Here is an 11,170-nt window from a genome sequence, read left to right on the forward strand (position 1 = left end):
GTACTGTACCACATTTTATATAGAAATATAACTCTTTTTTTACACTTAAAAACTTATTTTGAGTCCAAAAAAATCACATTTAGGTTCCGGACTCGTTAACAATTAATGGCGGTGTTACTTGTCTTGTTAGGGTACGGTTCTTTCCAGTTTAACTCTGTCAAATCATTAATCACAGAGCATGGCTCAAAGTGATGGGGTCACGGTTATCTTTACCGAACAAACATTGAAAATTGAGATGTAACTATCCACTCGAGATGACCTTTTTCAAACTTAATGCTCATCTCCACGTCGCACATGAAATGTGTTAAATGATAGTTCCGTCATTCTACTTTTAAGTTGTCAATTTGTTTTGTCAATAAGGAGAAGATCGAAGTTGCTTCCAGTGACTTCGTACTTGAACCATAAATTGAGTAAGATAGGTAATTTGTTCACCAAAAGAATAGTACATTAAAAAATTGGCTAGCATAGCTATGCTGCTGTAATATTTATTCCAAGATTATTTGGCATGTATGTTTGCATTATTAATTACCATTTCTTTTGGGGTATATCTCGTCGAGTCGAGAGAGCGTGTTTTATGAAGTGGATTTTCCCTCGCAGAAGAATCTTAGTGTCGTTTGGACAAACATTTTTCACTATTAAAAGAAGAATGTCTCTCAACCAAAGAGCACTCTATTTCAAAGCTTCTGTTTGTCCTTTCATATTTCATGTTCCATGGACGAGGGACCAGTGTGACCACGAAATGATGGTGGCATTTGAATTTCTTAATTGGAAAATTCACTTCTTTCCTACCATGAGAGATTACACATAAAGCTCCTTTAATTGGGTTGCACATATTCTTGATCAGTGATTCGACTGCTTCCCAAAATTTTAATCACTCCAATTTCTGTGTATCTTGTCTTCAAATTTAATCTTGAGTATGAACAGTGCTGAGCTTGAAGACAATGTTTAGAACAATAAGCAAATTTAAGAAAAATGAATCATACTTTTCAATATGATTTGAGGCAGTCCTTATTGTAACAAGCCTCATGCTTACATGTGCCTAAATTTCACCTATATATTTGTCATCTACCTTTTAATTTTATTTCCTTTCTGTGTTGCTGATCTTCAGCCATGTATTTCCACATCACACATTGCTATAAGGAGGCTAATAGAGTTGTTGATGCTCAAGGATCAGAAAGTACCAACACTAAATGGTATTTCTCTGCTCAAGAGCTTCCAAGTCAAGCTAGAGCCCAGTGGTACATGGATAAGTACCAGATGGCAAGCTTCATAGAATTAGCATTAACTTAATGGAGAGAAAATTCTATGTATTATACTGTACATTCTCCGATACGTAATACCTTTCATGATGCAAGCTTACCGTAAAGAACCGGGCATGTACAACTCTCATTCATATTCTGAGGAGGTTAAGTTTAATGTCCCTCATTTATGTATTCATCTTTTGGTTATTAATCTACATGGTAGGGGTCGATGCCAAAATCCCCCGCTACTTCAAGGCGGTTTAAAAAAAAATCGTTTTCTTTTTATATCAAATGACCTGGTATCTCGCTAGTGAAGATTCATGTCTATTAGCTTTGCAAATTTTAAAGAAATTATCTCAAATGAGTCTGAAGTACCGATTCGCCTTCGCAAAAGACACTTTCAAAGGCATCGGCATGCCTATCAAGCATTTAAACCTACAAGGAACTTAGATATTGAGTAATAGATTACGCATTTGATAACGTTTTGTTGCCTTTTGGCTTCATATTTTCATGTTTTCCTTGTTATAATAAGAACGGTATGACAAACATTATTTTGAGATTGAAAAGATTATAGCCAAGAGAAGAATAAACATCACATCCTTTTCACAATGCAAGCAAGAAGAAACATTATTGGCTCTCGTACAGTTTACAGCAAATACAGACAACACCAATTAAAGCAATAAAATGACATTTGACTTTTGCCCACCCCTTATTAGTAGATCTCACGTTCACAAATCACAACAACACGGAGCTTTCAATAATATGAGCTAGCTAGCGACCCATGACAATATCAACATAAATTAAATACAACAAATTTCTTCTCTTTTCCCCTTCCCCCTTCTTTGTAGGGACACATGTGCAGTGTCGGTAACATGATTATATACTGATATCTATATGCAGCATTCTTTTTCACCTGGTTTCCGAATTTAATCACCGCTCCAATTATATGCACCATTTAATATGTATACAAATAATGGACAGCTGATGTAAAGTTTCATATTCCGGCCACACATTCTGGTGGGGGAACTGGATTTCTGGATTTGTCAGTGCAATAATCATAGATCATGTGGTTCGTTCTAACCCAGCGATATTGCCTTGCTTCCACAGCACTGAGCTGTTGGTAATTAGCACCTTCCCACCAATTGCGTGGATTTGAGGCACAGTTTGCTGGTCCTGGCATTGCACATCCCTCTATGTCAAAGTCCTTGTAGTATGCGTAAAATGGGGATTTGCTCCAATTTATTTTCTCTAATCCACCTCTTGTTGCCCAGTCGTCGGCTTCCCACAATGTTGAGTACACTCCCATGGGTTGGAATTTAGGGAATGGGATTCCTTTTGCTTCGTTATTCTTGTACACTCTAATGGGTACTGCGTCCACGTAGAATCTTCAATAGTACAAACAGTATAGTATTATTTTTTGTGATTTTTAATTAAAAGATCGATGGAAGAATAATTGTTAAGTACGGCTTACACAGTGTGATGGTGGTTCCAAAGAATGGTGTAGGTATGAAAATCAGCGGATGGATCGAACCAAAGGTTGATCCTTTGTTCCTTGTCACCCTTTCCATGGACATAAACATTCGTTTGGACAGTGTACGGCTGGCCTGACCTGTTTCCCAAGAACTCGAAGTCTAGCTCGTCCCTTACGTTATCTGTGTCCGAGTTCATCTACAAATGATAATGTCACATGCAATAATTAATTTCCGCGAGCTTTAACTTCTTTGCACTAATAGTATATAATTATTTTACGTATTATAATTACGTTATCTATAGTGATTTTAAATTGGTAACATGATGTCATGAAAATGCAATGCTTTAAGTGATTAAAAACCATAGTTAAATATTTTACACTGAAATTTATATAACTAAATTCTGTTCATATTTAGATTAAACCTCTTTCTTTTACTTTTCCAGGAAATGAAATCTAGGGGTAAATTGTGACACCCCAAGTAAATTTCTCATTGATAAAAATACGAGAGAGATACTGGGTATAAATTTGAGTAAGCTTGAGCCCAAATCGTACAATATTACTAGTGGACTGGGCTATTACATAAACTAAGTACACTCTACTTACGTAAAAGGCGGTGACAGTTCCAGCAGAGTCACCAGGAACGAGCTTGATCTTCATGCTAACACGTCCAAAGAGGTATTTGCTTTTGGAAGCAAACCCACATCCTAAAATCAGAAGGCAACGATATTCAATTACTTGCTTCATGCATGATCATGACAATTTAAATTAAACGCAGAATAAACTAAACAAAAACAAGAAATGTAGTAATTAACTATCTTATAACCTGAGTTTTGGTCGAGTATAAGCTGTATAGCCTTGCCGCCATCGATTTGCTTGATGTGAGAGTCAGCCCATGCCACTTTAAAGTCCTGTAAAAAAGTGGCGGGTCGTGCACTCACTGAAAATGAAAAGGTCAAGGCATATAGCAATATTACAATGACAGGTGAATAATATAAGGAAGAAGAGGAAATCATTTTTTCTATAAAAGAAACCAATAAGAACTGTATATAGATTATACAATTGAAGTTGTGCTGATTGTCTGAAATTTGCGATCTTTATATATGCGTTAACATGAGGAGAAGGAAAGGAAAGAAAGGAAGATGATGGAGACTGGTGAATTCAAATGGAAAAGCCTCCATCTAAGGATTACCTTTCCATACAGCTAATTGCAAGCAGTCATTGGACCCCCTAATATATATTGTACACCTAATTCTTTATGCGCCTAACTTCATTAGTCATATCATCATTTAAGAACTCCCCATATTTTTCCTTTCAGATTTCTTACTGTCCTCTAATGTAATCTAATAAGCTACATGTCCTATCTAATCTACTCCCTATTGTTTTTTTTTTTTAAAGTTTAGCTTTATAAGTTTTGACTTTCTATGCCTTCGTTTCATTTCACTTCATAGGTGCACGTTACAATAGATGTTTATTCTATCATCGTGAGTTCTACTTGAACCGAACATGCATTCATGTCTCTATCATGATATTTTGCAACTTCTACTATCCAAATAGCTTCCGTTTTGCAGTTAAATGTCCTGATTAGAGTCAATCCCTGATTGGTGTTGTAGTATTCAACGGCTTATGATCTGGATGTACACTGAAACCTACTTTGTTTGTTTTAGTTTATTTCTTTATTTTTCTCTGCCTTTGTTGTTTGGTCTTGGAGGGGGTTAATTATGAACTAACAAACTTCATTACTGTTACATTAAGTGCCATAAATAACGTTAATGGGTACACCTAGTGTTTGGATGGTCAATCATGCATCATTGCTAACGTAGGTTGAGGACCTATGCTATGATTATTGAGGATACAACTTTTCAAGATAGAAGCCACTTCTCCCTCTTTCTTGTTCATCAGTTTCTTCTTTTTACTTGAACTTTTTTTTCTCTTTCTGTATGATCTATCCTCACCTTCGTAAAACCCAAAGTAGATTTTCTCTCTCTCTTTCTTTTTTTTTTTTTTTTTTGCTCCTTTCAACAATATGTAAACTACGATTTCTTCTGTGTTTGCCTCTTAGAAAAAAGAGGTCGTTATGTTTGAAGCACAAGAAAATTTAATTCTCGTGTAAAATTTGTATTACTCATATAGTTTTTGCTTTCTAGTATAAACTATACATAACTAGTATAATCTCTCTCTATCTCTCTCTAGATCAAAACCGAGAGCTCTCTAGTATATATAAAACAGAGCGCTCTACATAGATTATGCGAATTTGAATACCGTAAGTCAGATGATGTATTACTAATTAATTCTGGCTAATTTATATGTATACGATATGTCTTATTTATACAAGATAAAATGTGAATTATGTATTAAAAATACGTGAATAAGAGTATCTAAAGATTAAAATATCCTTAAATTAGTCAATATCGCTACACATAGTAACAATCTATATTTGTTACTACTATATGTGGCAATGGTAGATGGGTGTGGGACAGGAATAACATTCCAAAGCATAGCTTTATTTGCTGGTTAGCTATGCATCGAAGGCTCCTAACGAGAGAGAGGCTGGCAAAACTGGGGATATGTCAAGAAGATCATTGTGTCATATGTGGGGAGGGAACTGAAACAATAGACCACCTATTCTTTGAGTGTAAATATTCCAAGAGTTGTCTAAATGGGATATTAGAATGGCTGAATATAAGAGTGCAGCAATGCAGAATAGGAGGCATTTGGAGAAGAATGACAAGGAAGATAAGGGGCAAAACATGCAGATCAACTGTAAGCACAATTTTGGCAGCGACAATCTATCATATATGGAAAGTCAGAAATGATGCTTTGTGGAATCAAAAAGTGCTCAGACCTCAAACGATAGTAAGTACTATTAAGGAAGAATGCAGGATGAAGATACATGCAATCATGGAACGAAGGACAACATCGAGAAGACAGAAGCTGTGGATAAAGAAACTACTGTAATTTGCTTAATGAATAGATAGGAATAATATGTCAACATAGTTTAAAAGATAGAATAGGAAGGGGCAGTAATAGGAGGGAATTCTTGTAAATTTCTGTGCTGGTGATTAATAAAGATTTCTCATTTCACCAAAAAAAAAAAAAAAAAAAATCTATATATCATGATTCACCATATACCACTCACTCCATTATATCATGATGCTTACATTATTATTCTATCATATAAGTCATCCGTACATTATAATTCGTGCATTATAGTCATCTGGTAACTGTATCGTAAATCAAATGACCCTAAGAGTCTGCTTGTGTCTCTTTGGCACAAACCAAAAGCCAATATAAACAAATAGAAGTATCACTCTGAATCACATTTCTGGAAAGTTAATGCTGTCCCAATCGCAATTTCTGCGCTCGGCCATTGGCGGTCCACGATGTTTCATGGCATATTGGTAAACACAGTCAGCATGGACCCCTATCTGGGCTCTGATCTGGCTTTAGGTTGGCATCGCGAGTAGGGCACATTAAAATTTGAGACACATGAAAAGCCCAGATTCTCTCTTTTATTTGTAGCAACTAGAAAATTATGCAACACGTCAAACATATACATTGTATTTATCATTTGTAATTATATTTTTAGAAAATTTATCATTTATGGCTCTATTTAAATTTTATAGCAAATCCATAAAATGAGAGATCAATTATTTTGTACTGGAACAAAAGAGCAACAAACTCTTGTAGCTTAGTTGGATAGAGTGCTCTTGTAGCTATTTATGTAAAGATCCCTTATGAAAATTCATCAACTTTTAGTAAAGAGAAACTTTCATAAATCACTATGTTTTAGTGGTTATTAGCTAGTTGTAGCTACCATTTACTATATTACTTCCTATAGCTATGTTTTCAGGTTTTTTAGAGTGTATTCGATGTATTTAAGCTACTGTATTCATGAATACAATAGCATTTCTAGGCGTGAAACATGGGATTAGCTAGACAAATTTTTGTATTCGACTATATTCACGGCGTGAAACAGGAGATTACAGCTTGACATATTATTGTATTCGACTGTATTCACAACGTGAAACAGGGGATAAATAGCACAATTTATGGTCTATTAAGTTGTTTTTAAACGAAAAGTGAATCAATTAACATAATAGACTCCTAATATAACTCAAACTCAATTATAACACACAAAATTTATATTTCCAGTTATAAAAAAGATTCTCAATCGAAAAACACCTCAAAAATATAGCAATCTTCAGAGAAATTATATAATTACATTGAATTCAGTTAAATACAAAAAAAATACATTGAATACATAAAGTATAGCATGTTATCTATAGTGCAAAAACATATGAATACATACTGCAGACATATTTGAATACATATATACATGTGAATACATAAATTATATTAATTAAAAAACATATGAATACATTCATGGAATATAGTGAGACAGTGAATACAATGAAATATATGGAATACAGCGGGATACATTGAAATACAATGAAAAAAAACATTGAATACAATGAATACATGGAAATACAATGAGATACATTGAAATACAATTAAAAAAGGTAACAGAATCTTCAAGTTGCTCAGCCCAAACTCCGTCGTATTTGTTCAAGAACAACCCTAATGTAGTCTTGTCGAAAGGGCCACGATTCTGACTCGATACGTCACTGTTCCCGTTTCGATCAAGAACCCTAGGTGAGGAAACGTTTGTTAGGTTGGGTTTTTATGGAGATAGCAGAGGACCTGTGGGAGGCTAAAAAAGTGGGCGTTAAGTGGAGAGGAGAGCTGAGATTGCAGTTAAAACTTAACGGTTATGGGATTAAATTAACATTGTGAATTGGGAGGCGATGAACACTTCTGTTAATTCCAACAGTGAGGCCACAGTTGTGTACAGGGCAGATACAGAAATCGCCATTGGCGTTAGCGAAACAGAGAGATTCTTCAATGGAATAAAAAGAGAGAGAGGGTGGAAAAAAATCTGAAAGAATGAGAGAGAAAAATAATACAAAGTGTATTTTATGGTTTAAGGGTAGGATGTGACCATAAATAGATATCTGGCTGTAAAAATCAAAAGGTGGCTATGGAATATAATTTTTTAATAGAATATTTATTTAATAAATAAATATAGCGGAACCTTTGCTATAGCGGATAAAAATTCCTTTAGTAAACAGTGGAAGTCCAATTGGACTGAGGCCGGTCGGAGATGCCTAGTTATTGCCCTAAAATTTTCTTTATCTGACATGATTTTATCAAGGATATTTTATATTCTATAGATAAATAATGCACTATATTTATTATAAACCAAAACACTTTAAAAATATTACTTTATAGTCATTTTTTATACTTTATAGCAAAGTGCAAATATATATATAACTGATCCTTCAGCCCTCTCTCTTCTCCCTCAATTCTCTTTCCTTTTCCCTCTCTCTTCGGCAAGGACGCCTTCTTCATCAGCGATTCACCACCATGGCCAGATCTGTTCAGATTTTTCGGCGACTCTGCTTCAGATTTTCTTCTTTTCCGGCGACTTTGCTTCAGATTTTCAAAAGCTTAATCCATAGCCATGGCCAAATTTGTTCTCCTACTCCATTCTTGCTCCCACCATCGGGAGTCTGCCATTTTCATCGTGCCTCCGACTCTTACCTTGACGGAGAGAATAGATTTGAAACTTTCTGGCACAGATGAATTTACATATAGTTCTGTTAGCTCGGTGAAGAGAATAGATCTGAAACTTTTGGTAGATACGATGTGATAGTATATTCTTAGATCTGGTCGGATTTTTGTTCGTCTCCATTTTTAATTTTAATACAATGTATATAATATTTTGTTTGGCCGGAAGACGCCATCTCCGGCGAACATTCTTCTTTTCTTTGCTATTAAGTCACATACAATGAGACAAATACATTATATTTTGTACAAATTACCTCAAATACATTATATTTTTGCATGTATTTATGTATTTTGAAGGTTATTTTTTATGGTAGATCCCTGTATCTTTTGAATTTTATTATTTGAATACAACCGAATATCCTTTTTTTATATATATATTTTGTTATTTGAATACAATCGAATTGAATATGGTGAAATTGAATATAATGTAAAATAGTTAAGAATGAATATAGCTGAATTGAATATAGTGTATACAGCCGAATTGAATAGAGTCGTATACACCCTATTTCTTATTTTTTTTTTTGAATACTACAGTATTCATTATAGTGAAATTGAATACAATTCAATATTGTGCTTTCCGTTATTAAATACTTGTAATCCCTATTTTTAAGTGGATTACTTCAATGTATTTATAAATACAGTCGCGCGAATATATGGAATAACAAAATTAAACAGCTGAAATTCCTATTTTTTAGGCAAATTACCTTACTGTATTTATAAATACAGTCGCGCGAATATATGAAATACAACACAGTAACAACAAAATTGTAGTTACGACCAATAAATATGAATATTATAGCTATCGTACCTTAATAACCACTTAACTATAGTGGTTTCGTAAAACTCCTCTTTTATCAAATCTGAGAGTAAACAGAGGGCCCAACCAAATGGGCCTAGCTTAGGGAGACTAATGTGGACTAAAAAACAAGAAGATCGCTATCATGTGTTGAACTAAGTAGGAGGACCACCACGTGTGAAAATGGCGTGTAGTAGCCACTAAATAAGGGTGTATTTAATTTTTATCCACTATTTAAAATGCTTATCAAAAATAGCCACTACTAAGGGGGAAAAGACACAATTACCCTTTCTCTATTTCTTGTATAATCCCAAAATCGACGAGAACCCTTATTTCATTCGTTCAGAGTTCTGTGTTTCTTCATCTTCCTCGTATTCAAATTGCATCTTCTCCGTCATCTTCCGTCATCTTCATCTTCATCTTCTCCGTCATCTTCTGTCCTTCAACTTCTCCGTCATCTTCTCCGTCATCTTCGTTTTTCTTTATTTGTAAGTTTGTTCAATGCCGTGTGAAGTATGGGTGAAATTTCAAAAATTAGCATTATATGTTGATTCAGTGTAGTATATGTGTGAAGTTTGTTCATAAGCTTACTGTGATTATGAATTTTCAGTTAACTGTGTTTATTAAATGTAAGGAAGAAACGACATTAAATTTTGTAGTTGGAATTCAAAGTTAAGGACTGATTGTCCTTAACTTTTGCACATGAAACTTGAAGTTAAGGACTAAGTGTCCTTAACTTTGGATGTTGAAAGTATAAGTTAAGGACTGTATTTCCTTAACCTTTGCATTTACAATTTAAAGTTAAGGATTGATTGTCCTTAACTTTTGCACATGAAACTTGAAGTTAAGGACTAAGTGTCCTTAACTTTGGATGTTGAAAGTATAAGTTAAAGACTGTATTTCCTTAACCTATGCACTTACAATTTAAAGTTAAGGACTGATTGTCCTTAACTTTTGCACATGAAACTTGAAGTTAAGGACTAAGTGTCCTTAACTTTGGATGTTGAAAGTATAAGTTAAGGACTGTATTTCCTTAACCTTTGCATTTACAATTTAAAGTTAAGGACTTATTGTCCTTAACTTTTGCACATGAAACTTGAAGTTAAGGACTAAGTGTCCTTAACTTTGGATGTTGAAAGTATAAGTTAAGGACTGTATTTTCCTTAACCTATGCACTTACAATTTAAAGTTAAGGACTGATTGTCCTTAACTTTTGCACATGAAACTTGAAGTTAAGGACTAAGTGTTCTTAACTTTGGATGTTGAAAGTATAAGTTAAGGACTGTATTTCCTTAACCTTTGCATTTACAATTTAAAGTTAAGGACTTATTGTCCTTAACTTTTGCACATGAAACTTGAAGTTAAGGACTAAGTGTCCTTAACTTTGGAAGTTGAAAGTATAAGTTAAGGACTGTATTTCTTTAACGTTTGCACTTAAAATTTAAAGTTAAGGATTGTATTTGCTTAACTTTTAAACTTGAAATTTTAAGTTAAGTCCTAATCTTTGTTTGTTTTTCCTTCTTTTCTAGTGTTATAATGGAAGGCGATCATTTTTTTGATTTTGACGATTGGCGTAATTTTCTGGTATATTGGAAATTTGTTCTTGATGATAAGGTTAGATAATTCACAAGGCATTTATTTTTTCTATTATTAATTTATCATTTTTTCATTATTTTATGACTGATTTGTTATTGATTTGTTTTATTTTTTGCCTTTTTATGAAGCATATTGACATTGCTCTCTATTATCTGAGAAAGAAGGAATGCTACCACCCTCGCGATCATCCTTTTCGATGCACAACTACTGATGTTCTTTTTGATAATTATATGGCACTTGTGTATAAAGATTTCAGTGAAGATGCTAGTGATGAGTTTTGGTGTGCTGGTGATAATCAGTTATTTCTGACACCATATGTGTGGGGGGGACAGCCGTAGATGTGGAATTGCATGGACTGAGATTGACAAAATCTTTTTTCCATGTCGGCTTCCTTCAGAAGATGATGAAGCCGTGACACACTTTTTGTTGGGAGTATTG

General features: G+C 34.1%; 1 protein-coding gene across 1 annotated transcript; it reads right to left on the reverse strand.

Annotated features, from left to right (window-relative positions):
- Nucleotides 1–1,821: 1,821 nt before the first annotated feature.
- LOC104239360 (probable xyloglucan endotransglucosylase/hydrolase protein 7) lies at nucleotides 1,822–3,926 on the reverse strand. Its single transcript, XM_009793982.2, has 4 exons — nucleotides 3,536–3,926; nucleotides 3,316–3,416; nucleotides 2,713–2,909; nucleotides 1,822–2,626 (listed from the first exon to the last, which is right to left on the reverse strand). The coding sequence occupies exons 1-4, from the start codon at nucleotides 3,723–3,725 to the stop codon at nucleotides 2,236–2,238; spliced, it is 879 nt and encodes a 292-aa protein (XP_009792284.1). The 5' UTR covers nucleotides 3,726–3,926; the 3' UTR covers nucleotides 1,822–2,235.
- Nucleotides 3,927–11,170: the final 7,244 nt, after the last annotated feature.

This window comes from Nicotiana sylvestris, chromosome 2 (assembly GCF_000393655.2).
Source record: "Nicotiana sylvestris chromosome 2, ASM39365v2, whole genome shotgun sequence".
NCBI classification, from domain to species: domain Eukaryota; kingdom Viridiplantae; phylum Streptophyta; class Magnoliopsida; order Solanales; family Solanaceae; genus Nicotiana; species Nicotiana sylvestris.